We start from the raw sequence: 27,240 nt of genomic DNA on the forward strand, positions 1-27,240 counted from the left end.
GTTGGGGTTTTTAAGTTATTTGCTATAAATTTAAAGGGAAATGCTCTAGTGGAATAGCGGCCGTAGATTTCTTTCAAAGATCGGCACTGCAATGAGAATATCGATCTGAAAAATTATCTTTATAATATTGATCATCTTTTTGATAATTTTTTGATTTGATATTTTTTAATTATAATTATTTCCTTTTGAGAACAGGTATGACACTATGTGTTGATTATTTTTTTGTGAGGCACATATTTAACAATTTGTGAACAAACTGCTACTGTAATCCCAAAACAGGATGCCTTATGTTGAATATTTTTTTGTCGACAAATATTTGTTTATTTCCCTTTGAGAACCGGTGGGTTAGGGTTATTGTTTTAGAACAGGTCTGACACTTATATCAATTATTTTTTGGTGAAAAATTTTTTGGGTGAAAAAATGTTTTAATGCTCTGATTAAGGGCTCCTTAGCAGAAAATGTATTTCACAGGGGGTACTTTACTGAAAAAGTTAAGAAGCACTGATATATCGTGATATAACCACTAGAGGTCACCCAAGTTCCTCTCGCGTCTCGAGTAGACAAATGTCCCGTCCACTAGAACCTCCATGACGCCCATCTTTTATCACTCCTGTACGGAAGCCGTTAGAGGCGAACACATAATGGACCAGTCTTATGCTATAGCCTTCTTTTCCTCCAAGAGGAAATCTCTTCTGGAAATTTCACAACAGGCCTCCGCCGCCTTAAGCGGACTCCCGACAGAGCGCGTGTTGAGCAGGATGCTTTGCCAATGCAGATGCATTCATTAGCCCTGACAAACTCTCGCGGTCATTACCGCGACACAAATTCACGCTTTTGCCACTCGCGTGTCTTGGTGCGCTCTGTGGAACTCTGCATTCCATGTGGACGTCTTGGGTCAGTAGTAACCCACAGGGAGGTCCCAAAATTTGGGTCAATTTGAAGCAGTTTTCTGGCTGGTTTTATCCAAAACAACCCACAATTTGATGTTGTCTTTTACAATACGACCATTTCTTTAAGCTGTTTTAAGTAAAACAATACAAAAATTGGACCAAATTGCCCCATATACTGGGTCACAACAGTTTTTAGAGTTAGGTAAAAAAATGACCCAAAATTGGTCCAAAATTGGAGTTGTCAACAATACTACCATTTCCTTAAGCTGTTTTAAGCAAAACAAGACAAAAATTAGACCAAATTGCCCCAAATATTGGGTCACAACAGTTTTTAGAGTGTAATAACAGTTAGGTAAAAAATGACCCAAAATTGGTCCAAAATGAATCTGCACAGGTTTTGGGGTTATTTATTAAAAATGTTACGTCTTGGGTCAGTAGTAACCCAATTGTGGGTTAATACAGAGTGTTCTCAAAATTTGGGTCAATTTGAAGCAGTTTTTTGGCTGGTTTTATCCAAAACAATCCACAATTTGATGTTGTCTTTTACAATACGACCATTTCGTTACGCTGTATTAAGCAAAACAATACAAAAATTGGACCAAATTTCCCCAAAAATTGGGTCACAACAATTTTTAGAGTGAAATAACAGGTAAAATATGACCCAAAATAGGTCGAAAAGGAACCTGCACATTATTATTTTTGGGTTCAATGAATGACTCCAATTTTTGGGGGTTGTTGAGAAAAAACAGCCCAATTCTTTAGGTTATTCTGTACACGATAAAAGCAAATGATCTTAAAACTACCCCAATGATTGAAAGTAATGCATCAATTTGACTGATGGTTATTTTATACAGAAAAATCCAATTTTAGGAGCTTTGCCTGACCCTAATATTGGGACGGTCATTTTTTGACCCGTAAATTGATTAGATATGAACTTTTCGTTTTCAGAGTGTACAAAAAAAGCCTCCATTTTGTGGGTTTGTACAAAACAAGCATTTTGGCACTGGGAGGTTGTGTCCAATGTCACTTCACTTTTTGAAGTGAGGTTTCTCGCTTTCGAAACAATACGCTGACGGTGACGGACAAAGTGCCCGCTAATTCCGTTGAGATGATCGCTCCGTTACCCGCCTTACCCACCGCTGTAATTTTGCAGCGCCGGCCTTTCGGCAAGAAGGCGCGCAGCGGGCCCGGGCGGCGCTAATTGGACACGAGAACTGATCGGGGAACTTGATTGACCCCCGGTAATGGATTTGAGTGTCTAATTATTTGTAGTTATGGTTTGGAGATGCTATCGGGTTGCGCGGCGGTGACTCACCCCTGCCGCCAAACGCTGCCGGCGCTCAATTAATGAAATCCGGCTGCTCTGGCGTCACGCGCCATCCAGAAGGTTGCGAGGGTTGAGGGCCTGTCACGATCAGTCGTCGAAAATCTCGGCCGGTTCCGGTACAAGACATAAAGCTTGAGGTTCTCCTGACTTAAGGAATCGGAAGCGCTCGCATCGCTCGTGGCGACGTGGAATTTTGGTAGATTTGCGAGAAAAAAAATCCATTTTCAAACGACAGGAAAACTTTTGGAGAGGCTGAAATTTTGATCATTTTCAGTCAAAGGCTCGAAGCGATGTCTCGATTATTAAAATAGTCGATTGATTTTGTAATAATACAAAAAATACCATTTTGATAGGCTGAAATTTATTATATTTATATATATATATATATATATATATATATATATATATATATATATATATATATGTGTGTGTAAAAAAAAAAATATATATATATACATATGTAAAAAAAATATATATGTAATATATATGTAATACAGTATATATATATATAATATATATATGTAAAAAAACATATATATATATATATATATGTAAAAAAATATATGTTTTTTTACATATATAATATATATATATATACACATATATATATATGTAAAAAAATATATAATATATATATATATATGTAAAAAAACATATATATATATATATATATATATATGTAAAAAAATATATGTAATATATATGTATTATACAGTATATGTATAATATAATATGTATAATACAGTATATAAAAAAAAAAAATATATATATATACACACACCGCTGTTTGTGATATTATTATACATATAATTATATTATTATTATATTCATTTCTTTATTGATAAACAAAGCAACTGACAAAGTACTCCAGAAATGTGAATAATTACTGATGAGAGGCTGAAGTTTGTGGCTTTTGATCGCGTCGGCGTCCAACAAAATATGATCGAATGAAATTAGTTGGGGATTAACAGATTGATTTTCACAGCTATATTTCTGTCAGTTCATCTCAGGGGGCGGGACGCTGGGTAGTCGGGTCATCGCTATGGTAACGGCCATGTTGTTGACTGACACCCACCCCCCTCCCTTTTCTAGCGTCACTCCCCCCTGCTGCGATTTGTGAATCAGATTGCTGTTAACCCCCGACCCCCGCTGGGAGACGTCTCACCCAGCAGACGCAGCGGGTCTTCACAAAAGTCTGAAGGTAGGACGCCAAAAGCGGCATCAGGAAAATCATTTTCTCACTTCCTTTCCTTCGCGTTCAAGGAAATTGTGTGGCCAGTGTTTTACAGACGTTTACACCTCCAGAATACCGTTTTTGCAGGCTCTCTGTGTGAAATCAGTGAGAAGGGGAGCAAAAAAAAGGACAATATGGCGGAAAAAAAAAAAGGCGGGAAAGGGTTTGGCGCCGACGCGGAATGGTGTCTAAGCAGCTTTCCTCGGTGGGCTGGGTCGCGACGGGTCACGGCGGGATTACTCTTGCCAAACAAGCGGGAGATTCTCTCTCGACCCCCCCGTGAGAGAGCGCTACTGGAATAAAGCCACGATCCAGCAAAAAAAAAAAAAAAACAAAAAAAACCCCGCAAGATCGATCCAGAGCCGCCGGGACGGAGTAGAAAAGTCTCGCCCGCGCGGACTCCAAGTGGGAACATTTCTCAATGGGTCGACATAACCCAAAAAAACAAAACAACCCCAGACGTTTGTTTTGTGTAGCACTCGGGACTGGTCGCCAGCCAATCGCATGGCACCTTTCCCCACTTTTCACGCTAAATACGCTCCCAAAAATGAGAACGTTTAGACCAGCACATATATATATATATATATATATATATATATATATATATATATATATACACACGGTTAGGGTTGTCGCTATGGGAACAGCCATGTGTATATATATATATATATATATATATATATATATATATATATATATATATATATATATATATATATGGGCTATGGGCTATGGGAACAGCCATGTGTATATATATATATATATATATATATATATATATATATATATATATATACACACATGGCTGTTCCCATAGCGACAACCCTAACCGTGTATATATATATATATATATATATATATATATATATATATATATATATATATATATAAAGTATATATATAAGTATATTGTCGATTAATTATCGGATCCAGTAATCGGTTATTGACCTTTACGAACAATCATATCGGTCTTGAAAAAAAAAGAACCTGCGAACTAAAAGTCACTACGAACGAAAAATTTTGGTAAACGACGCTAAATTTGAGGAATTTGCCAACGCCAAAACTCTGTCTGAATTTACCTTTTATCCTGACATGTCGCAGGCATGTATAATGAACCCCGCCCGTCAGAACTGCGCTCCTCGGCAAAAACGATTCCGACGGCAAATCCAAATGAGTTTTTCTTTCTTTCTGCTGATAGCGGCGCTACCGCCGGCGTCTTCGTGGAGACGGGTTCTCGCTTTGAGGTCATGTGAGCGCTTTCCACTTAATTAAGCAGCTTTCACGCACGCTCCAGGAAGATTCATTAAGACGCCAAGCCAGATGAGGAGATTACACTTCCGATGGCGGCTCAACTCGGCTGGGTGGTCGCCGCCCAAAATGCCCTTTAAACGCAAATATTACGCTTAAAAACAAACGTTTGAATGTCTTGAATGCAAATGGACATTTCATGCTTCCGTTCGTTCTGCTGCTCCTTCTGCTTTGCGTTCCTTGGCCATCGGGGGGCAGTATACTACTATCGCATGGACAATTGGTTAGCGTTCACCGGCGCTGTGGAATAAATCGGTTGAGTGGGTATCATTCGTCTTTTTAAACTTTGTGGCATTATGTTACAAATTATGGAAATTCCTTTGATTTTTTTTTTTTTTATGATATCAAAGAATCAATGGGAAAAAAAGACTAGGTAGCTGAAATTTCCCGCAGATGATTAAAAAAAGGCCATATTTCAAAATGCAAACATTCTGACATTTCTATGTGATTGCAACTGTGAGATTTTCTGTACAAAAGTAATCATTGTCCAGATTTTGGACCATTTAAAACTATTATAATTCCAATTTTACAGATGAATTTTAATAGGATTTATGAGATTGATTTTCCTGCGATTTTTGCAACGTTCCGTCGAGCGGCGGTCAAACTATGCCAGGAAACAGAAAATTCTTTGTTGACGTGTGTTTCACAGCAAGACACTAGGTGGCAGTAGAGACCAGTTAATGGCTATGTCTTAAACCAAACACAGCTAAAAGCTAAATGACGTAAACAGGAAATATAGTGCGGCCTTCCAGATTAAAAGCGAATATTTCAAAATAAGAACACATTTAAGTAAACGATACAAACCGGAGCGCTTGATGAATTCTTAACGCCGAATAGGTCACAGTACCGCTGTTTGTGATCATGGAAAGATTTAGACGTTGCTTTGGCCCGCTTGCTTCTTTGAATTAAATAAATCGACCTCAAATTTGAGATTTGGTTTTGCGCCATCACTAGCGACAATTTCACGATGTATCGTCAAAATCAGGTGATTAGGCGTGGACATTTTTGGACAGAAATATCCAGCAGGTGAAAAAACACTTTGCTAGCACGGGAAGCGCACCGCTCCAAGGTTTTTGCTAGCCGCGGGCGCTAACGCTGACGAATGACTCCCTTAATGTGGCCAAACACTTTATATCTGCTTCATGTGTTTTCATTAGGCGGCGCCGACCTTTGGCTGCCCGGCAACTTTCATTAGAAGCGCCGCTCCCGTCCGTCGGGATCGTAAAAAAAAAAAAAAAAAACACAGCGTGACCCATTCCGTTCCTTCCGATGACGAGGAGAAATCCGAACAAGTTACGTCCCTCGGACGGGATTCTCGCTCGCGTTTTAAGATGGGAAAATACGCTCGTGTGGATGCACCGTGACATGCAATAAAAATAAAAACAATCGTTTCAAAAGGTGTCAAACCGGAGGCCCGGGGGCCAGATCTGGCCCGCCGCATCATTTTACGTGGCCTGCCAAATGCCGATTTGGCGCACAAGCGTTTTCGTATTCGTTTTTACGGATTTGAAAATTCGGGAAGTGTGTGTGACACGCTTCAAATTGATTTGGATTCATTCCATCGTGCGTTCAGTCATTCCGGCCCTCTGACGGAAGCTTTAACGTGGCCCACGATAAAAAGGGGTTTGACGCTGCTGATGTGTAGTAAGGAGTTTTTTTTTTCTTTGAAAAAAAAATGACCGTAAATATTCGGGTTGTTTTTCCTTGAATTAAAAAAAGAAAGAAACAAACAAAAAAAACAACAACCATGTTAGGATATAATTTTTTTTTTTTTTTTTTTAATATCCTAACTTTTTTTTTTTTTTTCCCCTAATAAAAATCTTAGAAGGCGTTTCTGCCCCAAAACGGCCATGTATAGTAAGGGCTTTTTTTTCCACCCCAAATGGGGCATATAAAACAATATCATACATAGTAAGGCTTCTTTTCGCCAAAAAGGCAACCATGTATAAGTTTTTTTTGGGGTTTTTTTTCCCCCCCCATAAGGGACACGCCCGTGGCATTTTTTTCACCCAAAAAGCAACCATGTATAATAAGGCTTTTTCTTTTTTGTTTTTTGCAAAAAATGAACATGTATGTAAGGCTTTTTTTTGTAGTGATAGTATAGTATAGTATAGTATAGTATAGTATAGTATAGTATAGTAAGGCGCTTTTTACCCCCCAAAAAGGGACATAAGGTGTTTTTTTTTGCTGAAAAAAAACCATCCATGGATAGTAAGCCGTTTTTTTTTTCTTTAACAAAAAACTCCTAAAAAAACGACCGTGTCGAGTATGGCATTTTATTAATTTTTTCCAAAATGTGAGCTAGAAGGCATTTTCGCTCCAAATTGGCCATGCATAGTAAAGCACCCTCCCAAAAATAATGCATATTTCCCCCCCCACTAAAAAAAACACCATGTATAGCATGACTTTTTAATTAAAAAAAAACAAACAAAAAAGTATGTATGGTCGCTTTTTTTTTTTTTTAAGTTTAAAACTAAAGTTTGAAAGGCCACTTTTCAAGCCCGGTGTGCAAGCGAAGCAGACAAAACAAGAAAGCATATTTGATGTAAGCTTTACTTTCAAATCCTGTTACATTTAAGATCCGTCATGTTGAACATGAAAAGAAAACAAATACAAAAAAAAGTACAAATAATCTATTTACCAGTTATTGTCACAACCCTGTACAGCCTTAACCATGGAGTAATAATAATAATAATAATAATAATCATATATATAAAAAAGAGCTTTGTACAGCATATACCAATTGTTACCAAAGCAGATGCGGTGGGTGGAGCCTATTTTCTATCCAATGGTAAAAAGAAGTGCTCAAATTCAAACCCAAGGACCCAAATGTCATGTTAAGAGGGAGTGCAAAACGGTCATACCGAAAATTATGACATATGCGATGTTTAAAAAAAAAAAAAAACTTATTTTTATATGTTTTTTTTCCGAGGGGGGCGGGGCTTGATTGAATTGCAACTAGCATAAAAAAATGACACTGATAGCAAGTTGGCAAATAGACAAAATAAAAACAAAAAACACAATAAAGCAAGACGTGACGGATTACATCCTAACATCACGCCCCGCGGCAATTTTGGTCGAAAACAATTCAAGAAAATAAAAAAATGTTCGAAAAAAAAACAAAAAAAAGCGCATGTGTCATGGACATAAAAAAAAAAGAAGTCCCTTTACAAATCAGGGATTCAGGCTTGGATGAAGGCCACTTGATGATTCTCTCGTCAAAAACATGGGAGCGCCACATTTCAGGAATTTTGCTACATTTTTCAATTTAGAACAGCTTTTTACATTATTTAAATGACCAAAAAAAAAAAAACTTTCCAAAGAAACTTCTGCTTTAGAAGAAATCTCTCAAATAAGAAGAAATGAAAAATCAAAGAAACTTCTGCTTTAGAAGAAATCTCTCAAATAAGAAGAAATGAAAAATCAAAGAAACTTCTGCTTTAGAAGAAATTTCTCAAATAAGAAGAAATGTTTTGACATGCTAATCAGAACGCGTCCGTCCACTCGTGGCAGAGAAAAAAAAAAAAAAAAAAAAGTGCAGCGCTGTGCGAGAAAATAAAAACCTTCAAATGCTGATCAGGAATTTAGCCTGGGGGCTCCTTTAGCTCCCAGGATGAGCTTCACCTCGGACTTTGGAAATCCACGCAATTTGTCTCAATCTAACAATCCGTATGGGCGGAGCCTAATGATGGTCTTCATTGAGTTGTTTTGCCAGCACTTGTCAAGCGTTTCAAGTGCTTTTTTTTTTTTTTACATTATATGGAAATTAAGTGCAAAGTTGATGTTCGAATTAGCATCAGGGATGGGCATGATAGCCAATGAGATGTTAGCATACCGTAGCCTTCGGATTACAAATTTGGACTGTCCGTCAGTCAGTCGCAGACGAACCGAATGCAAGATAGAAGTTCCCTAATTAAAGACGTATTTTCAACCTCAGCAATACTTGGTTTTACTTATAGTGTATGTGACCGATTCAGACAAATGTAAAAGAAAATGTCTTCTTTAGTTGTAGGGCAGGCAATTATAAATGAGAACCGACATCCACCAGTGTCATGTAAAACATGTTACTGCCATCCGGTGCACAGGATTGCACTCTCGTTCCATCTGCATTCTCTGTGAGATGCGATGTGGGTTAATAAATATGATGGCGTATTATAGCCTAGGGTTAAACCCCTTAGCTGGCTTTGTTTTCGTGTTACACTTATATCACTGCGTTGGGTTTCAATTGCAGTGGAACTGTAGAACCATAGACAACTTGTATAAGTGTAAGTAATGAAATAAAAAAAACAATTATATGAGTGCAGACAGAAGTAGACCAGCGCCTGACGAGTGACGGACCAGTTATATATGAGAACAGGCATCCAGCATGATATTGTCATCTGTTAATTGCACTCTTGTCTCCTGCATTTCCCAAATGCGGGATAATGAACGTGATGGTATTATAGCCTAGGGTTAAACCCCTCAGCTGGCTTAGTTTTCGTATTACACTTATATTACGGCGTTGCGTTTCAATTGCAGTGTAACTGTAGAACTACAGACACGGTGTCAACTTTCAATAAGTACTAAAACAGAAAAAATAGTGTGAGTGCAGACAGAAGTAGACCAGCGCCTGACGAATGAAAAAAAAAAAGAAGTCAAACGTCGCCCTCTACTGGCGATGGAAGGTTGGGGCAAAAATACACAGACGAACCGCCGATCACAATTTCGCCCGGCTTAAAAAAAAATGACGGACTGATGACGGGAAGGGGGCGGGGCTCGGATGAACGTTGGCAAAAGAAGTAAAGAAAAAGAAAAAGACGAAAAATGATTGTTTCTGATGGATTGAAAGTTCTATCAAATGCCCATCCCGTGGTTAGCATGTCTGCTGGAAGCAAAGGATCTATGAATGTTATTAAAAACATGATTATGACAAAGGCTCATTAGTAAAAAACAAAAATGCATAAAAAAGGCAATTTTTCGTCTTTTTTTACCCAGCACGCAAGATGTCCCTGTTCACACTTTTTTTTTTTTCAACAAAAATACATTCATTCAAGTCATTTTGGAACATTTTTTTCCAAGTTATTTACCTTCTTTTTTTTTGTACACAAAAAAATAGAAAAAGCTTCAAAAAGCACCATTTGAATCGGCTAAACCGTTAGCGCGGTACATAAGATTTTGTCGTTGGGAATCGGACGAGTGCAAAAAAAATGATCTTCAATTGGGATATTTGTCAATTTTTTGGGGGAGGAAAAAAAAAAGCGAGGTGACGTCAGGCAGCAGCTAAGCATAACATGGTTTGACCATCGTACAAAAGAAAATGACAAAACGTCAAAAAAAAAAAAGATGGGCAGGGTACTGGAAAACTATGTACAAGACTGATAAATAAGTGCGTGGTTTGAGGCGTCTGCTTTGGAAACGAGCCTTCGTCCGTTTCGTCGGTTCCGTAAAAATAAAAAAAAACAAAAAACTCGATGTTAGCTTCCTAAGCTAGCGTGAAACACGGAAAGAGGCATGCTATCTGGATGCAGCTTGTAAACCGGCTAGAAAACGCTTAGCTTCCCGGGGCCAAAGTCAACGTAGAAGAAAAAAAAAAAAGCAGCTTTCGGATATAAACGTTTGTTTTGTTTTGTTGTTTTTTTTTCTCCGTTAGCATGTACAGCTCTTAGAAATGTTTGATTGAAAAGGGGGGAGGAGTCAAAGAGTCTCAGCCTTCTCGGCGAGTCCCAGGTAGGCGAGGAAGGAGTGTTTGCGGGAGGCGGGGGAGGGGGCGGCGGGCGGGAGGCGGGGCGGGAACGCCAAAGCGGGAGAGAACAAGGCGGTGAGGGGGATCAGCCGCGCCCGCTCGCACTTCCCGGAGGGGTCCGCCGGCGGGGGCCGGGCCAGGCGGGTGCGCGGTCCGCGGCGGGAGGCGGCGGCGGGCGGCCCCTCCTCCCGCGGCGCGTGTTTGAGCCTCTTGTGCAGGTTGAGGTTGTCCTTGCGCTTGCAGCGGTACGGGCAGCGGTCGCAGTGGAAGGGGCGCTCGCCCGTGTGCACGCGCACGTGCTCGATCAGCTTGTTGGCCGTCTTGGACAGGTAGCCGCAGCGCTCGCAGCGGTAGTGGTTGCCCAGGCGGTGGGCGCGGCCGTGGGCCTCCAGGGAGGGGCGGTCGGGCCACAGCCCCTGGCAGATGCGGCAGCGGTGCTCCGTCCGGAGGTGCGTCTTCAGGTGGCACGCCATGGCCGCCGGACGACTGCTGGAGTAGATGCAGAAGGGGCACCTGGGGGGGGCGGGGCCAAAAGTTGAAGGGGTCGGGAGCGAGCGGGCGGGCGGCCGGGCGGGCGGCCGGGCGAGCGCGCGGTCGCGTATTCGATAGCCATGGGCGGGAGGGGCGTGGGTGAGCAATGGAGCGCCACTTACATTTTTAAATTGCACCTTTCATCTGCTCTGGGCCCCAAAGCGCCTCGCAAACCCTGCGGGACAGAATCACAGGGGTTTTTCCCGCGCTCGGCGTCTGGAGGCGGCCGCCGACTCGACTCTTAGGGTTTGACCGGCCTCGCGCTAAATTTGACCCCCCCCCGCTGGTGGAAAGCAGCGCTTAGCTTTTTGGTTTTTTTACACGCTAGCCTGCTAGCTCCTTTCGGTCGGTGCCATCGCGTGACCTGAAGAAGGTTCATATCAAATTTGGCTTTTTGCTATCCTTGCATAAAACTAGGGATGTCCCCATCACACGTGTTGCACCGCGGCCCGACGCGATTTATTAATAAAGAACACAAACTAAGCAAAGTTGATAAACCAGTCAAATGGATGACTTTCCGTATTCTCTAACCGCCGCACCCTTAATTGAATCGGGAGACATCGTAACCTTTCCACGATCCTCCTCGTTTTAGTAATATTCCTGTGTGTGAGCGAGCATGGACTCGGACATCGGTTTGGTGTGCCCGCTTCTTTTATTGAAAATAATGTGGTAACAACCTCAGCTAATACGAGCTGCCGTTAGCTGCAACAACCGACTGACGTCCACCCGTAATTATTGTTACCAAGAATACGGACGATGTAAATATGTGCATCTGTGCGTCCAAACTTTTGTGGCTTTTGTAGCTGATGGATCAATCTTCCTTCAGCGGTATCGAATTAAAAACAATCTAATTATTAAATGACCGTTTATAGGACGCACCCATACGTTCGGCCTTCATTTTTGTGTCTTGTATTTGGCAAATTACGGTAATATAAAATCAATTTCTTTTAAGTGTCTTTTTCCTAAAAAAAAATAAATTAATAGAGGTGGGGGAAAAGAAAGTCGACCAAGTCAGGTCAGTCAAGATTAGCTATAGGTTGATAAAGAATATCCGCCTCAAAGCTCTACCAAAAAACATGTTTGCGCCTTTCTACTCTATACCTTTAATACAGATGTGCGCATTATTACAAGAGTGACTATTATTGTAAGATACTTTAAGATTTTTTTTAAATAAATTGTGCTAATGGCAAATTTTGTTGGTGTCTCAAAATTCACAGGTATTAAGATAAAGTTATCTTCTATTATCTTAGATAATAATTTCAAAAAATAGTCATAGGATGAATGGCTAGGATAACCGATTTGAAAGAGATTGAACAGCGAAGGCCCTAACCTTCAACTTCAATCAGCGGGAAACAACGCGATTCGCGCTGACGTGATTGGGACATCCCTACACGATGAACGACTCCCATGTGCGGTATACGTGCGTGCGGTGACGTGATGGGTGAGGGAGGGGGGAGGACGGGCGGAGTTTGAGGAAAGGTGTGACTTGTACTTGCTTTCCTTACTTGAGTCCTCCGGTGGGGACGCTGTGACATTTCTTGTGCTCCAGCAGCTGCTCGGGCGTCTTGAGGAACTTGTGGCACACGTCGCACTCGAACATGCGCGTAATCAGGTGGATCTGCAGGTGGCGCTCGTACATGCTGCGCGTCTTGCACACGAACGTGCAGAAGACGCACTCGAACCCTGGGCGCGCGGAAGGAAACGGCCTTCGTTACGCCTTGCAAACGCTCCGTTTAGTTCAAAAACAAACTAATCGCACCCCCCAAATGCACATACACACACACACGTATATATTTTTTACTCATTTTACCTTTGTCGGATTTGTCCTCCGTGCCCGAGCTCGAGTGGCTCCCAGAGCTGGATTGGCTGCCGGCCGAGGAGGGCGGGGCCAGGAGACTTTTGAGCTCTTCGGCGCCGCCGTGCGTCAGGTCGCCGCCCTCCGAGCTGTTGAGAGAGTCGCTGAGCGCAGAGAGGGACGACGACGTGCTCTTGGTCTCACTTAGAGGACTCCTCGAGTTCAAGCCTGAAACGTTACGACATAAGCGATAAGACGCCTTTTTGATTGTTACGGCACTATTTTCAATAAAAGAAGCAAGCGGGCTGAACCGACGTCCGAGTTCATCCTCGCCCGCGCACAGGAATGACGAAAACGGAGAGGATGGCGTAAAAGGTTCCGGTATCTCCAGCTGATTCAATTAAGAGCGCACCGGTTAGAGAGCACAAAGGAATTTCGTTTGACTCGTTTATTGATTGCAGTCTTTACGCATTTGGGCACCGTCAAAAATTTGATGGAACACAACTGTGGGTATTTACGGTAAAACGAATTCAAACTGTGTGGCGGGGAACAGGAAAAACAACTGCTCGTATGCGGCGCATTCGACTTTTGAGGCGTTCACTGTTCGCTCCCAATGTGGGAAAGATGAGATTTATTATTTTGCTATAGTTTTTCCATTGTCGCCAAACTGTTGGTGCGTCTTACACGCGGCAACATAGAAAATACCGGAATTAAATCCCGTATTTGGAGAATTACGGGGGTTCACTGAAATCAAATGTACAGTCCGCTTCATCATTTAGTTTTTGCCTGATTTTTGGGAACCGGGGACCCCGACGCACGTCAGCCCTTTGCGGCAAAATCGCCTCCCAGATGTTTCGTCTCCTGGCCAAGTAACGCGCGGGGGCGAGCTTTGCGAGACGCGTACCTGCGTGGCCCGAGCTTATGTGGCTCTTCATGTCGCCCTCCTCCATGCACACGAAGTCGCAGACGGCGCAGCAGAGCGAGAACATCCACTGCTCCTTGTCCACATGGAGCGACATGTGGCCCACGAACTGGGCGTTGAGCTCCGTCTGGAAGCCGCAGACGTGGCAGCTGCGCCGAGAGAAAGAGACGCCATGTGTCAAGCGCGCGTTTGCTAAGCGGCGCGCCGACGGCTTTGATGCAGATTAGGCCCAGGGTGGATTCGTTGGACTCGCCGAAAGCAAGCGCGGGTCATTTGACTCCAAGGGAGTCGCGAGATCGCGCTAAGCTAACGTCTCTCGGCCGCGCAATGCCGAGCGGAACGCGTACCCGTGACCGAAACGTCACAACGAGAAGGTTTTCTTTTTATTTTTGGGACAGATAAAACGAGACCCCCAAATGTTAAGTCCCAGCCAGCGCTAAATGGAGGAATTTAATTAAAATTTGATTTATTATCCTCTAGAATTTCATATTAATAATTCTGGGGAAGAACTTTGGCGTCAAATGCTTGGTGTCAAAACAGATTTTCAAATAAGAATGTGGTAAGTGGAAGAAATATTACTTTTAATGACTTCTAAGTTACCAATTTTAATCTTTTAATCACTATTAGTCTATAGTTTATTTAAATCTCTATATGCATGGTCCAAAAAATAGCTGGAACTAGAAGAATTTGATGCAAAAAAAAAAAACAAAACATTAGTTTATTCTTATACATATCTTTATTACATTTGTATTGAACACATTCAATTAAAAAAAACATATATTCTATTTAAAGATATACTTAAAAGATAAAGATAATTCCAGGTATTTATTATATGATTTGTACATTTTTTTTTCAAGTGTTTACATAAGCGGCCTAAAAACAGCTAATAAGTAAATGAACTACTAACTAATATAGCCTATAACCTTAGGTCACAGGTGTCAAACTCAAGGCCCGGGGGCCAGTTCCGGCCCGCATCATTTTATCTGACGCGCCAAATGCTGATTTGACTTACAATGTGTACAGCTATCTTGTAAGTGTGGAAACACTGCCATCCAATGGTCACTGTTATCACTACAGTGCTCAATTGGCTTATATTAGCTAAATATTAGTCAAGGGTGTCAACTCCTCTCCATAAAAATGTATTGTACCAGAATTTGATGATATATTATTCTTATGACTATTTTAAAAGACGAGAATTCTCGTTCGCAGCATGAGTTAATTACTTGGCGTTACGTTTATATTTCGATCCCTGAGTTTATTGAATATTTTGTACGTAGCTCGTCCATGATTTAATGACCGGCAATAACCACCTGTAGTAGTAGGCGCAGTTCTTGCGCTCGGCACCGTCAGCGGCGACGGCGCTGACGATCTGCTCGGCGTCCGTGCTGACCAGCTTGACGGAGTGGATGGTCAGGTGCTGATTGAGGTTGGCCCTGCACTTGGCGGCGTAGGGGCACAAGTGACACTTGTACTTCCTCTCCTCTGCCGCAAAAAGGCAAAACCATTAGCAGCTCACGTTAGCCACACTCCCATGTCTGTTTACATCTAATTACCGGGCCCTGACTCAACTTCACTTCAACCCGCTGTCGATTTGATCCCGAGTGCACGGGGAAAATGTTCATAAGTAATCGCCAACGCCCAGATTTATCAAAAACAATTCGCAAAGCATGAGAAGTTAATGCACATAACCACGCAAATAAAAATTGCCTTTGCTAACCGGATAGCAATTTGCGCGCTAGCGAGGTCAATAACTTTCTGTTCTTCTTCTTGACAAGCAGGCTGGGCACCTTTCATACTTGATTGCCCCCTACAGGTTAAAATTTGAAGACCTAAAACCGAGCCTCGATATGTCGTTTGTGGTTTTATTTTCTTTGTGCTAATATTGTTTTCATGAAAAACTGCTAACTACTAAATCAGTAAGTTTTTTTCTACGTTTTTCGGGGTCTTGCTAGTGCGCCAAGACAAGCAGCAGAGCTGTACGTCTTTGCATTTGTGTTTTTTCCCTAGGTACTACTATGGTATGCCTTTTCCGTTATTTCCGTTATTTTTGTCACTCTCTTTTTGGTTGGGAATGATCCCAAAATTGGGATATCCCCTGTTTTGGGGGGGAGTAAATCATCGATGTGTCACCTGCAAGAAAGGTCCATGTAAAAAAAAAACAAAAAAAAAACAGAGGTGCAAACATTGTTACGGATAAGCTTTGAGGTAGATATTTTGAATTGAACTAAGTTGACTACCCGACTTGGTCAACTTCAACCAAGTCAATATAGAAGACACCCTAAAACATGCTTGTTTCCACTAGCTGCATGGCTGTATGCTCACATGTTTCAATGTCATGCTATTTGACTTTTTTTTTTTAATCAACATACCAACACATCAAGCAAACACGCATGGCATTTCATTTGCCCGAAGGACACAAAGGCAGATAACCTTTATGTCACCGGGGAGACCAGAAAGACCACCATGGTGACATATGCCCCAGCTTCTGCTCTCTGTGGTGTGGCCAAGCTGTTCACAGCCAACACGCTCAGATGGTGTGTGTGTGTGTGTGTGTGCGTGCGCGCGAGCGAGCCTGTCCAATTGTGTCGAGGGGCATTTTCTACATGAGTCTCAATTAAATATCCTCACACCGCAACTCGCCGTACCATATTTTAAAAAGGACAATCCCCCTATGAATTATTGCTGTTAGTGTATATAGGTTATCCCATATTTGTTTCTGCAACATATTTTCTGTTGGAATTGTCATGTCTCCTGCAGCTGTAATAAATCTCTGGCATGATGACCTAATCACAGGATGGAACAGTATGGGGTGTGTTACCATGTTCCTTGGAAAGAAGATAGCAGGGATTGCATGGACTGATAGTATATGGACTTCCACCTAGGTCCCCCCACTATCAGAAACTGGTTGGTGTCATAATTGCTGTCATAATGTCTCCCCTAACCTTTTAGGGCAAGTGGTCACTAAGGCCAACTAAATAAAAGACAGAAATTAAAACCGGAACAGAAGAAGCTCTGAGAAGGCGCAGGTTCCTGTCCCCTCTCCTCGCGAGTAAAACACCCTTGTCTTCCTTCCTGTTTGTTGTTTATTAAATGTTTTAGGTTGCCTGAACTGGACAATCGCAAACATTTAAAATGATTTTTGTGTCACAGTCGTTTATGCGTTTTTACCTGTGTGTAGGGCCAAGTGGCGCGATAGCGTCTGTTGCCTCCCAAAGACTTTCCCACAGACGGGACACGGATAGAGCTGCTCGTTGAGCCGCCACTGGGGGATCCCGTTGCCCGGTTCGCCGTCTTCCTTTTCCGAGTCTACAAAAGGACAGCACATCGAATAAACTCCTGTTATGTTTTACACTTGATTCATATTTTCGCTCCTCCTTCTACTTTGGAATTCCAGACGTTCTTTAACACTTATCTTCACCCTGCAGCGGGTCACGTTGACCGATGAATGTTGTTGTTGTTTTTTTTTTTTGTGTGGCCCTGAGGTTAGCCGGGCTCGGGCAGGGATTCCCACACTGCAGGGGGTAAAATGGCGCGAGGGTATTTTCCCAGACCTTCTAATGAATCTAAGCCTCACAGGTGAGAGGAGAGGCACGGTCAGGTCAAATCAGGCGATGACAACCTTGGGAGGCGGCCACCTGACAAACAGCGAGCCGATTATGCCAATTAGGTCGAGCCGCGGGGCTTCAAGTGGGTAATTGTTTAATGAGTTGCATTTAAGAGAACGATACGGGATAAAGGTTAACCCTCGCACGACGTAACCTGACAACGTTAAAGCCACACGCAGTTAGAGTGATGGTTTGTAGTTTCCACTGTGGGGAGGGTTGCTCCACATAACGAATAATGATCAATAATAAATCTGATTCAAAAAGGACATTTTACATACATTTAGAGTATTTTGAGTTTCAATTCTTTTCACATCAGTGCATTTTTCTTCTGTTTTATTTGTTTTCTTTATTTTTTGTAATAAAATAGAAGAAATATTTAATTTGTTTTCTTTATGATTTTCATGTCTTCCTAATGTGTATTTTTTCTATCTGATAATTAATGGTCATTTTCTCGATACTCTTGTTTTTCTAATCTGTGTATTTGTCTGTTGTTTTGTGCTTGTATTTGTGTAATGTTTGGATTTGCCATTTAAGAAAGAAGTTGTGAGTGATCTTTGTGTTCTATAATATTTAACTTTCTGATATCTTTGCATTACATACATAATATTACTCAATTTATAACTATATTTGCATTCTTTATCATTATTTAAGTGAAAGAGCATTGTGATATAAGATGTTTCATAATTTTATATATATATATATATATATATATATATATATATATATATATATATATATATATATATATATATATATATATATATATATATATATATATATAATATATATATATATATAAATAAACACACACAAGCACATGTCCTCACAAATCAGTCACTGGCCACCCAAAATATATATGTATGTACAAAACAGCATCAGCATTTCCAACAAAAATTGCGAGTCAAGACAAGTGAAACGAGGGTGCGGATGCGTTCACACGGAGAGCAGATAACGACTTAAAAGAGGACCGGAGTTAAAGGGAGCAGCAGAGGTTCAAAGGCACAAGGGAAAAATACGTGTGTGTGTGGATTGGGGGGGTTGAATTAACTTTCAGGCCACTCTTTGACACCCAGGAGCCAATCAGATTTCCATTAACTGGCAGAGGGACAGGTAAAGCTGGCACAGGCTAATTAACCTCCGGACCGCCGGCTGCCACAGGAAAGGAGATGGGGGATGCCCCGGGCAAGGGGGGCGTAGAGCCCAAAGGCTCGTTTGAGATCTAAGCCAGGAGCTGGAGGTTGACACAATGTAGTTAATTGAGATGTGTGTGGAAATGCCTTTGTCTTTTCAACTACTAAGGGAGTGTGTGCAAGTACGCGTGTGCGGTACCGTGGAAAGGCGGCCGGGTGGAGGAGCTGGCCTCTGCGGGGGAGGAGCTTTTGGAGCGCGGGTTGAAGGGTGATTGTCGAAAGCACTCGTCCAAGAACGGACTGGAAATATACAAAGGGGAAACCAAAGGCACGTTTACAACAAGTTGTTTTCTTTTCAATTTTATGGTTTGTTGTCATGGACTCACCTGTTAATTCCCACCATGTTGCCGTCCTTGTGGTTGTTGGCTTTGCTCACTTTTTCTGGAAAATAAACAATCAGGTTACATATAACTATAAATGAAAAAAAAAAAGATTGACCAGGGCCAACCCCAGGCAGTTTCAAGAAAAACTGACCACATTATTTTCAGTAAAAGAAGCAAGCAGACCAAACCACCGTCCGAATCCATCCGTGTTCACAAACACGGGCGTTAAGATGAGATTTATTCTCTGTTAGGAATTCTTCAAGGGCTTTATTTTTTAATGTTCAGCTATATTTTACCCTGAAATGCCTTACTTTTAATCTGGAAGGCCACGCTATGTTTCCATTTCCTGTTTTTACATTCCCGAAACTGATTGGCTGTTTCACTTCAAATGTTTGTGTCCCGTTGCACCAAATACGTCCTACAGATCCTACAGGTCCTATCTGACATTGAACTGAATGAGTTCCAGTATGTAGTGAGTAACGATTGCAAACATGTATTGTAAAGAACTTCCACTTCTGCAAAACACTGATTTCACGATTTAGGTCACTTTCAAATCTTTGGTTTTGAAAAAGGCGACGATTCGATCTATTGCCCAGTCTTATGCTGTAGACTAGAAAACGTTCCCAAACTTGAGCACATTCAGCGACTAAGCTCATTTTATTCATCCTGTTATTGTGCCATACTGTACTGTGTGATTTTTCCACATTAAAAACAAGGGTACGGAGCAAGTTCAACTTGCGAGTCGGTAAAAAAGTCGAGCAGCGGCAAGTCACTTTATCGCCGGCTTCACCTGATTGACATTTGCCGGAGTTTCTTCCGTGATGATTCAAACAGGGAAAAAAAAAAAAACACGCTGCCGACAGCCGAGAAAGAGAAGTCACACGTGCGACTTTCAAGGAGACGGGGCGCATCTCCAAAGCGGCCGAGCGTTCTCCCACGGCGTTCTCCGCGACCTTGCCACCGACGCATCTCTGAGGCCTTACCGCTGCGGGTAATTCGTATTGATTGCTCATTGTGTGACAGTCTTGCACCAAGACCCCCCCCCCCCCCCCCCCCCCCCTGCACCCACCCACCCACCTACCCTGCACCATTTCCCTTCGCATCCAGATCATCCCTTTGTGGCACTTGTCGCAGTTTGCCAGGTCCGAAAGATGCCACGGTGGGGTCCCCCCCACCCCCATTTTGTCACGCCACTCGCCAAGGACAGAGGTCTCTTTCCTCGTTGCCATGGCAATGCAGCACGGGAGAAATGTAAAGGCGGGAGGGAGAGCGGGAGGGGGGCGGATGAGGAAGTGTGCGCAGCCGAGTGCGCTTGAGCCGGCACGTCTGAAAACGAGTCCGAATGAGAGAAGGACGGGATCGGAGAAGACATTTGTACAGGCCGAGGGGGGGAAGCGTGTAATGCTACGTGCTAAAGCTAGCCGCCGCGTGCGCGAATCGCGGTGGGCCAACTGCTTCGATGCCAACCACTTGCCACTCTAGCTTGGCTAGACATCCCGAGAATGGATGTGGACGATTTTAAACGGAGGCGGGCGGACATGATTGATACGCGACGAAGACTCGTTCGTGTTCAAGCTTCAACGTCAGCCACGCGGTCACTCGCGATATGTCGCGCCCTTGACTTTACGACGGCGCGGCTAAAGGACGGAAACAGAAGGTTTTTACAGCCGTCCCTTCTCTCGCTCGAGGGGTCGGACAAACACGTTGAGAAGACACACCTGACAATTTGAAGAGGAGCTCGGAGGCCATTTTGACCGAGATGTCCTGGGAGAAGAGGTCCTTCTGGGGGCGCGCCAGAGGCTCCGGCTCCGTCTTCTCGCGCGTCCCTAAAGTGCCGAAAGCCAGCAGGTGTGGAGGAGGAGGAGGAGGAGGCGCGGATGGGGGAACGGGCGACGAGACTTCGGCGGGGGCCGGGTCCACCTCCATGGGTTCCGCTTTTACTTTCACTTTCTGCAAGTGTCCGTCTTTGTTGTTCTCTGCGCAGAAAAGAGAGATTTTTTTGATCGTCGTTAGCATGACGCGGGTTGCCTGCTTGCCATGAAAAAAATGTCCGCATCCCAACTTGTATATTAAAAAAAACTTGTAAGTGGTCACTTGTATCTCAAGGCATCACTACTTTACATACTGTAAGTGGGTTTGCACACAAATTCAGCTTTGAAAAAAGTCCTTATTTTGGACCTGTGGCAAGGTCAAATTCCCATTCAGACGCCACCTCCTTCACTGGAGTTGTCTTTAAATGGTTTCAAATCCCTCGCAACTCCCATATAACCCCAAAGAGCGGTCGGTGTCATCGGCGGGGACATTCCTAACAGATGCCACATCTCCCTTAACTATTTTTAGCGCGCCTGTTTCATGTCACCTTTCCAAGCGGATTCGCCCGGTTTGCGTCCAGTCGGTGACTGTCATCAACGTTTTGGCCAGCAGGTTCACATGGAGCGTTTTTCTATTTTGCAGCGGCGGATTCCGTCATCTGGGACCCGCCCCTCCCTGTCAGACGGCGGCGTGACCTCGCGGTGCCCTCTTGCCCCAGTAAACGCACGGCGCCACGCTAAACGGCTAAGCCGGTCTGTTTGGACTGCTCTTTGGATTTCCTTCTTTTTAAGCCGCCATCATTCACCCTCTGGAAAATCTCACGCAGTTTTGATGTATTTCTGCCGCTTTGACTGGCAGAGAGCGAAGCGTAAACGTGCGCATTTATTCAAAGGGATATGTAAGATGAATCGCATTCTTGCTACGCGGGAGCAATAATGTGAGAGAATATGGCGATGATCATTTGGTTCAAGGCCAAAAAAGCCCGCGCACATTTCACAGCAATTAACTTTGATAGGCTAAATTGGATTTTGTGGCAAACAGATTGCAACAGTTAAACGTGTTAATGAGTACATGCCATGCTTTTTAATTTCACACATTTTGTTGGTTTGAAGAACCCATAAGACATTTTTAAATTTGAGGAGAAATGCGTAGAAAAGATTAGTCACAGAATTTACAACAGAGATGTGCAATTTTTTCCAAAAGTGTAAAACAGAGTAAACAAGAGTAAACATTTTGGACCGACTTCTAAAAAAAGTGAAAAATGTCACTGACAAAATGCCTGCTGATTAAAAAAAAAAAGAGTTTAAGTCGAAAGTCTGGAGAGCAAGGGTATCAAACTGGTTTTTATCGTGGGCCTAATTATAGATAGCGTTTCTATCAGAGGGCCGAAATAACTGTAAAGTCAAATCAATTTTCGAGTTTGTTGCACACTTGGCTACTTTTGAAATCAGAGGTCTGTAAAAAGAGAGATGACAAAAATGTTTTGTACTACTAAAACTGAAAAAGTTTGATGACTTTTATTGATATGTAGATTCTTTGCCTACACTGAAAGTTGAATTAAATCATGCCTATGATTCCAGAATAATTGTTCTAAAGTCTATTTTATTAGTAGCTATTCTTAAAAAATCTGTTCATTGAAGTAAATCAAAAATAAATTCCCGCAATCCTCTCCATCCAATAAAAAGCGTTCAAAAAAACTTAATCATTGAGATGCTTAAGTTTCCTGATTTATTGTTTAACTAAATGTGTTATTTTGTGTTTTCTATGTTATAAAATATTCAGAATATTAATATTAAAATCAATCAAACTCCATATAGGTTCATTAGAACTTATATGGAGTTTGATTGATTTTCCTTCCAAAGTAGTACAATTAAAAAAAAGTAGAACCAATGAATTTTCGTTTTCTGAAGTATATTTTTTAGAATAAAAAATTCTATAGAATATTCCTTTGATTAATCAAATAGTCCAACAAAATTGTATTTTTCATGAGTGTATTAAAAAATGATTTTCTCCCAAATAGTTTACACAGTTATTGTTGTTTATGTGGCATTATTATTTAAAACAAAACAAACAAACAAAAAACTTATATATTATATATATATATATGTTTTTTGTTTGTTTGTTTGTTTATATATATATATATATATATATATATATATATATATATATATATATATATATATACACACACACACACACACACACACACACACACACACACACACACACATACTGGTGTCAAACAAAGGCAGAAAAAATCTCTTGCGGAGTTCATAAAAGCCCAGGTGTCAGTTTGATTGGAGGGTGGGACAAAGAGAGAAGACACAGACAAGCATCAAACCCCTCTAATCCCTTAATCAGGTGGTGGAGTTGGTTTGGGAGGTATAAGTGGTGGGGGTGGGGGACGGAGCTTGTTTGGCAGGCTTTAAGGGAGTAAAGGGGTCAAACAGGGGACGCCTGAGCATCCGTCGCTGGATCGCCACCCTTAACAACTGGGGAAAAAAAAAAAAAAAACTCGTGCTAAATGTCACGTCTGTGAAATTGAACTCCCTCAAGTCGCCGACAAACATGTTTACCGGCGTTACCCGGAGATGGCACGTTGCGGGTGGGAGGTATATGATTGAAATCAGCCGTATCTCATATCCAAAGTCCACTTATCACCACATAAAAAGCGGGAAAATATGACCTCACTCCCACGCCGATGATACTTTTTCTTGACCTATGGTTCAAGTTGCCTTAAAAAGAAGTGCATCTATGTCTTCACCCGGCATAATCCCCACGATCCCAAACGAGGTCATTTTTTGTGTGTGTTTTGGTTTTATATATATATATATATATATATATACATATATATATATATATATACATATATATACATACATATATATATATATATACATATATATATATATATATATATATATATACACATATATATATATATACACACATATATATATATATACACATATATATATATATATATATATATATATATATATATATATATATATATATATACATATATATATATATATATATATATATATACACATATATATATATATATATATATATATATATATATACACACACATATATATATATATATATATATATATATATATACACACACACATATATATATATATATATATATATATATATATATACACACACACATATATATATATATATATATATATATATATATATATATTTTTTTTTTTTTTTTTTTTCCCGCCTTTTTTTTAAGTTTTAAGAATTGTTAGTTTTGGGGTCAGTAGAAAACGCTGTGGCAAAACATTTGGCAAATCATTTTACTACTAGAAATTCCTGGAACTATATGTAGAAGTGTTTTTTTTTTCTTATTTTTTTGTCCCCCCCCCCAACTTTAGAACTTTCACAGTTTTTAAAGAGCCATAAAGAAACACAAGTTATCAATCCATTTTGTTCGGGTATATATATATTTCAATATTTTTAAAGAGTACGCTGTAAAATATTGGAAGTCTACAGAGTATTGCAAAACAAACCGCAACAGCGCGGAGCCATAAAGCTTTTAAAAAGCAGGAAAAGTGCTCCCGTCGGGTCCCACTAAACATCCCCCGCATAAAAATGAGTTTAATTAGCGCGATGCAATTTTCAGCATTTGTGGCGTCCTTGATTTTGAAGCCACTTGATGCTTTTCTCACTGGTTTAACCTGTAAACGAGTCGAAGCATTTCCTCGCGGGGGAAAAAAAAAAAAAAACGCTTAATATACAGTAGTCATTCTGCCGGTGAACTCCTGAGTGGTGCTTGAGCTCGATAATGTAAATAAAGTAATTCCAACGTGTGAGGCGGCAAGAAAAATTCAGTTAAGGGATATTGTTTTGCACTGAAAATAATAAGCAGCCAGATTAAGTATATGAAAGATTTTTTTGTTTATGACCCAAGCAACGGCGGCATTCGTATTACCGTGAACCCCATTCTACTGGCCGTTCATTTACTCCCACATATTTTAATTTTTGCGTGACCAAAATGTTGATTATTGTTTTCCAAAGTAAAAGCAGATGTTTGCAAATATCCTTTTCTGCGTCGGCACAATTTTAGTCTGCTTTTATAGAGGACAAAAGAAATCTGGGGATCTGACAAGAAGTTTAAATTCTGAGTATTTTTAAGGATATAAAAATACTTAGATAGATTTATCCATTGGTGCACCTATAGTAAACTCTGGATGGTGCAGAGGAAGGGCGAGAGTAATTTTGATAGGTTGTTTTAACTTATTTTACAGATAACAATAACCCTTGTTGAGTCTGATGGGTATGGATTTTTTTTTTGGGCCAATGTTGATTGATATATTTTGCAGAGTACGATTCTGATGACTGATTAATTAAAAAAAACAAAACAATGCTGAGTAAAATCACTTTTTTTGGTATCACAAGCACATTATCTTACTTTATAAGCAATTAAAAGGGCCTGCTGAGTTCTTAGACAGCATCAAGAATGAAAAGTTTGTGTGATTTTAGGTGGAAACGCAACCTTAAAAAGTGATCTTCACGGGCCCCTCGCAATGAATTACACATATATTAGAGTTAAACGACAAACAGACACACATTATTTCCTCTAAAACTAAGTCGGAGAGCGCCTGAGGTTGTTGTGTTTTTAAGCGATAAACTCTTGACTTCCCATGTCAACAACCATTGTGCGGCGTGGAGCACATGCACGCTGACGTGTAAATAAAGTCGCGGCGTTAATAACCCAAAACGCACGGGGCCCGCTTTGACGCGTGGGTATGAAAACCTGGGCGCGGCGTAGGAGTAGACGGAAGGGTAAAGAGAGGGGAAACATTGTCAAACGGTGCCAGAAAAAGAACACCTGGGGGTAGCGGAGTGTAGAGGGGAGACGGCTGGATTCAAAGTGACAAGCGCCTCCCCCTACTCGGTACATCCGAGTCTACCCCTGTCCGCATCCCTCCCTCCCTCCCTCTCTCCCTCCCCCACAAGCACATCTCCTTCCTCCGCTCTCTCCAACCTGCTCCTCAGACAGGGGGTGAAGAGTTCACGCCGCTTCAAAGGGCTGCAGTGTGGAGACGGCGTGTCATGTGGGAGCCCTCAGACTTCACACGCATCTGCCGCAGCTACCATTGATCCCCAGCTAACCAGCTTGCTCCGGACTGCGCCCCGAGCCGACAAACGACCGCGAGCAGAAGTCACCAAATAAGGTCGAAGCCGCGAAAAAAAAATAAGGGAGGCGGCCGCGGTGATAAACAAGGAGACGAGCAAGTACCCTAAGGTTGGGAAGCGGCGGGAAGGGGTCAGTGAGCGGCCACGCGCCGAAGGGGGCAGAGCGAGGACAGCCGCCCGAAGCCAAGCGCAGCTTTTACGTGACGCCGGATTACGCCATTGTTGTCATTTGACGTGGCCGGACGATTACAGGAGGCGTGGGGTGTGTGTGTTCCATTTCAGTAGAAGTGTAACAAAATACGGTTTGAATCGGAAAAACGGGTTTGATTGAAAGGATGTGAGGGCATTGCGTAGATCCACTTAAATAAATGAAATGCGATGAATTAAGTATAGTCATACTTAAAGCGTTTTTAATCACATTAGTCTCATATTTAATGTCTCAGTTTCTGCTTTATGCGCGCTGATTAGATCTGTTTTCGTACATTCCCTTTTTGGGCTTGAGTTGGTGGGAGTCAGAAAACAGGTCAATCGCACTATGAAGTGGACGCCGATTGGCTGTCGTTGTGTGTGGCATAACTTGATAGGCTCCTGTTTGCGAAGGCAAGTTCAAGATCAGAAGAGGTGAAAATGGAGATGCATGTAAATTTCAATGTTAATAAATGCCCCAACGAGTACTTTGATTGAGGTAGAGTGAGATGCACTATTTTTAAGGCGCTTGCTTACTGCGGTCGCAGCTCAAGTTTAGCCTATCACATACTAGGGCTGCACAATTAATTGAATTTTAATAGCGATATTGGCTGCCACGATGAATTAAACTGATCCTCTGAGATATTAACATTTAAAAAGCCTGCCGCCGTAAATTGCAAATGAAGCGCTTTGTCGTCCTACCACCAGGGGGCAATGTTTCCCACATGTTTGCATGACAAAAGCCTCTGCTTTTCTCACCCTTTTATTTACCAGTGTGAAATGATGTTGAATTTCTCACCTGACTCCTAATAATATACACAGTACTAGCTGTAAAATGAGACTCATTTTGAAAAATACGACTTGCAAAAATAGGGATAATTCGGTTTGAAATGACCGAAAATTACATTTTGACTTTTGCATAAAAGTAAATGTGCTTGGTTTTCATTGGTTTGCACTCAGCACGTAAGTTAGCTGTGTTGCCCCGTGTGCCAAGATTTTGCCATAATTATTATTTAATTTATTTATTTGAGTTTATTATTATCATTTGTAAGTATCAAGCCTGGAAGCCTTGTTTATATAGTGCGTGTTTAAAAAAGGGCAATAAACAGACATATTTGACCAAACATGATGAATAATCGTGATTTGAATATTGACCAAAATATTCAAGATGATTATTTAGACACTTATTTAGATTATTTAATTGTGGCTCTTAATGGATTCATCTCGCAATG

The 27,240-nt window shown here is 41.5% G+C and overlaps 1 protein-coding gene across 3 annotated transcripts in view; it reads right to left on the bottom strand.

Annotated features, from left to right (window-relative positions):
- Window positions 1-7,294: 7,294 nt before the first annotated feature.
- Window positions 7,295-27,240, bottom strand: part of znf827 (zinc finger protein 827) — a 61,026-nt gene continuing 41,080 nt past the window's right edge. Inside the window, exons 6-15 of one of the 3 annotated variants that reach the window (XM_088418848.1) lie at window positions 20,566-20,823; window positions 18,851-18,905; window positions 18,664-18,764; window positions 16,898-17,035; window positions 15,040-15,211; window positions 13,712-13,878; window positions 12,823-13,035; window positions 12,518-12,695; window positions 11,135-11,187; window positions 10,847-10,994 (exon numbers count right to left, since the gene is read on the bottom strand). In XM_088418848.1, the coding sequence (XP_088274974.1) occupies window positions 11,139-11,187; window positions 12,518-12,695; window positions 12,823-13,035; window positions 13,712-13,878; window positions 15,040-15,211; window positions 16,898-17,035; window positions 18,664-18,764; window positions 18,851-18,905; window positions 20,566-20,823 (1,331 nt within the window). In that variant the 3' untranslated portion in view covers window positions 10,847-10,994; window positions 11,135-11,138. Of the gene's footprint in view, window positions 10,995-11,134; window positions 11,188-12,508; window positions 12,696-12,822; window positions 13,036-13,711; window positions 13,879-15,039; window positions 15,212-16,897; window positions 17,036-18,663; window positions 18,765-18,850; window positions 18,906-20,565; window positions 20,824-27,240 lie in introns of all 3 variants that reach the window. The other 2 variants (XR_015866090.1, XM_088418847.1) reach the window with 2 other exon arrangements.

Source organism: Hippichthys cyanospilos, chromosome 7, assembly GCF_059441005.1.
Source record: "Hippichthys cyanospilos isolate Australia breed blue-spotted pipefish chromosome 7, RoL_Hcya_1.0, whole genome shotgun sequence".
NCBI classification, from domain to species: Eukaryota; Metazoa; Chordata; class Actinopteri; order Syngnathiformes; family Syngnathidae; genus Hippichthys; species Hippichthys cyanospilos.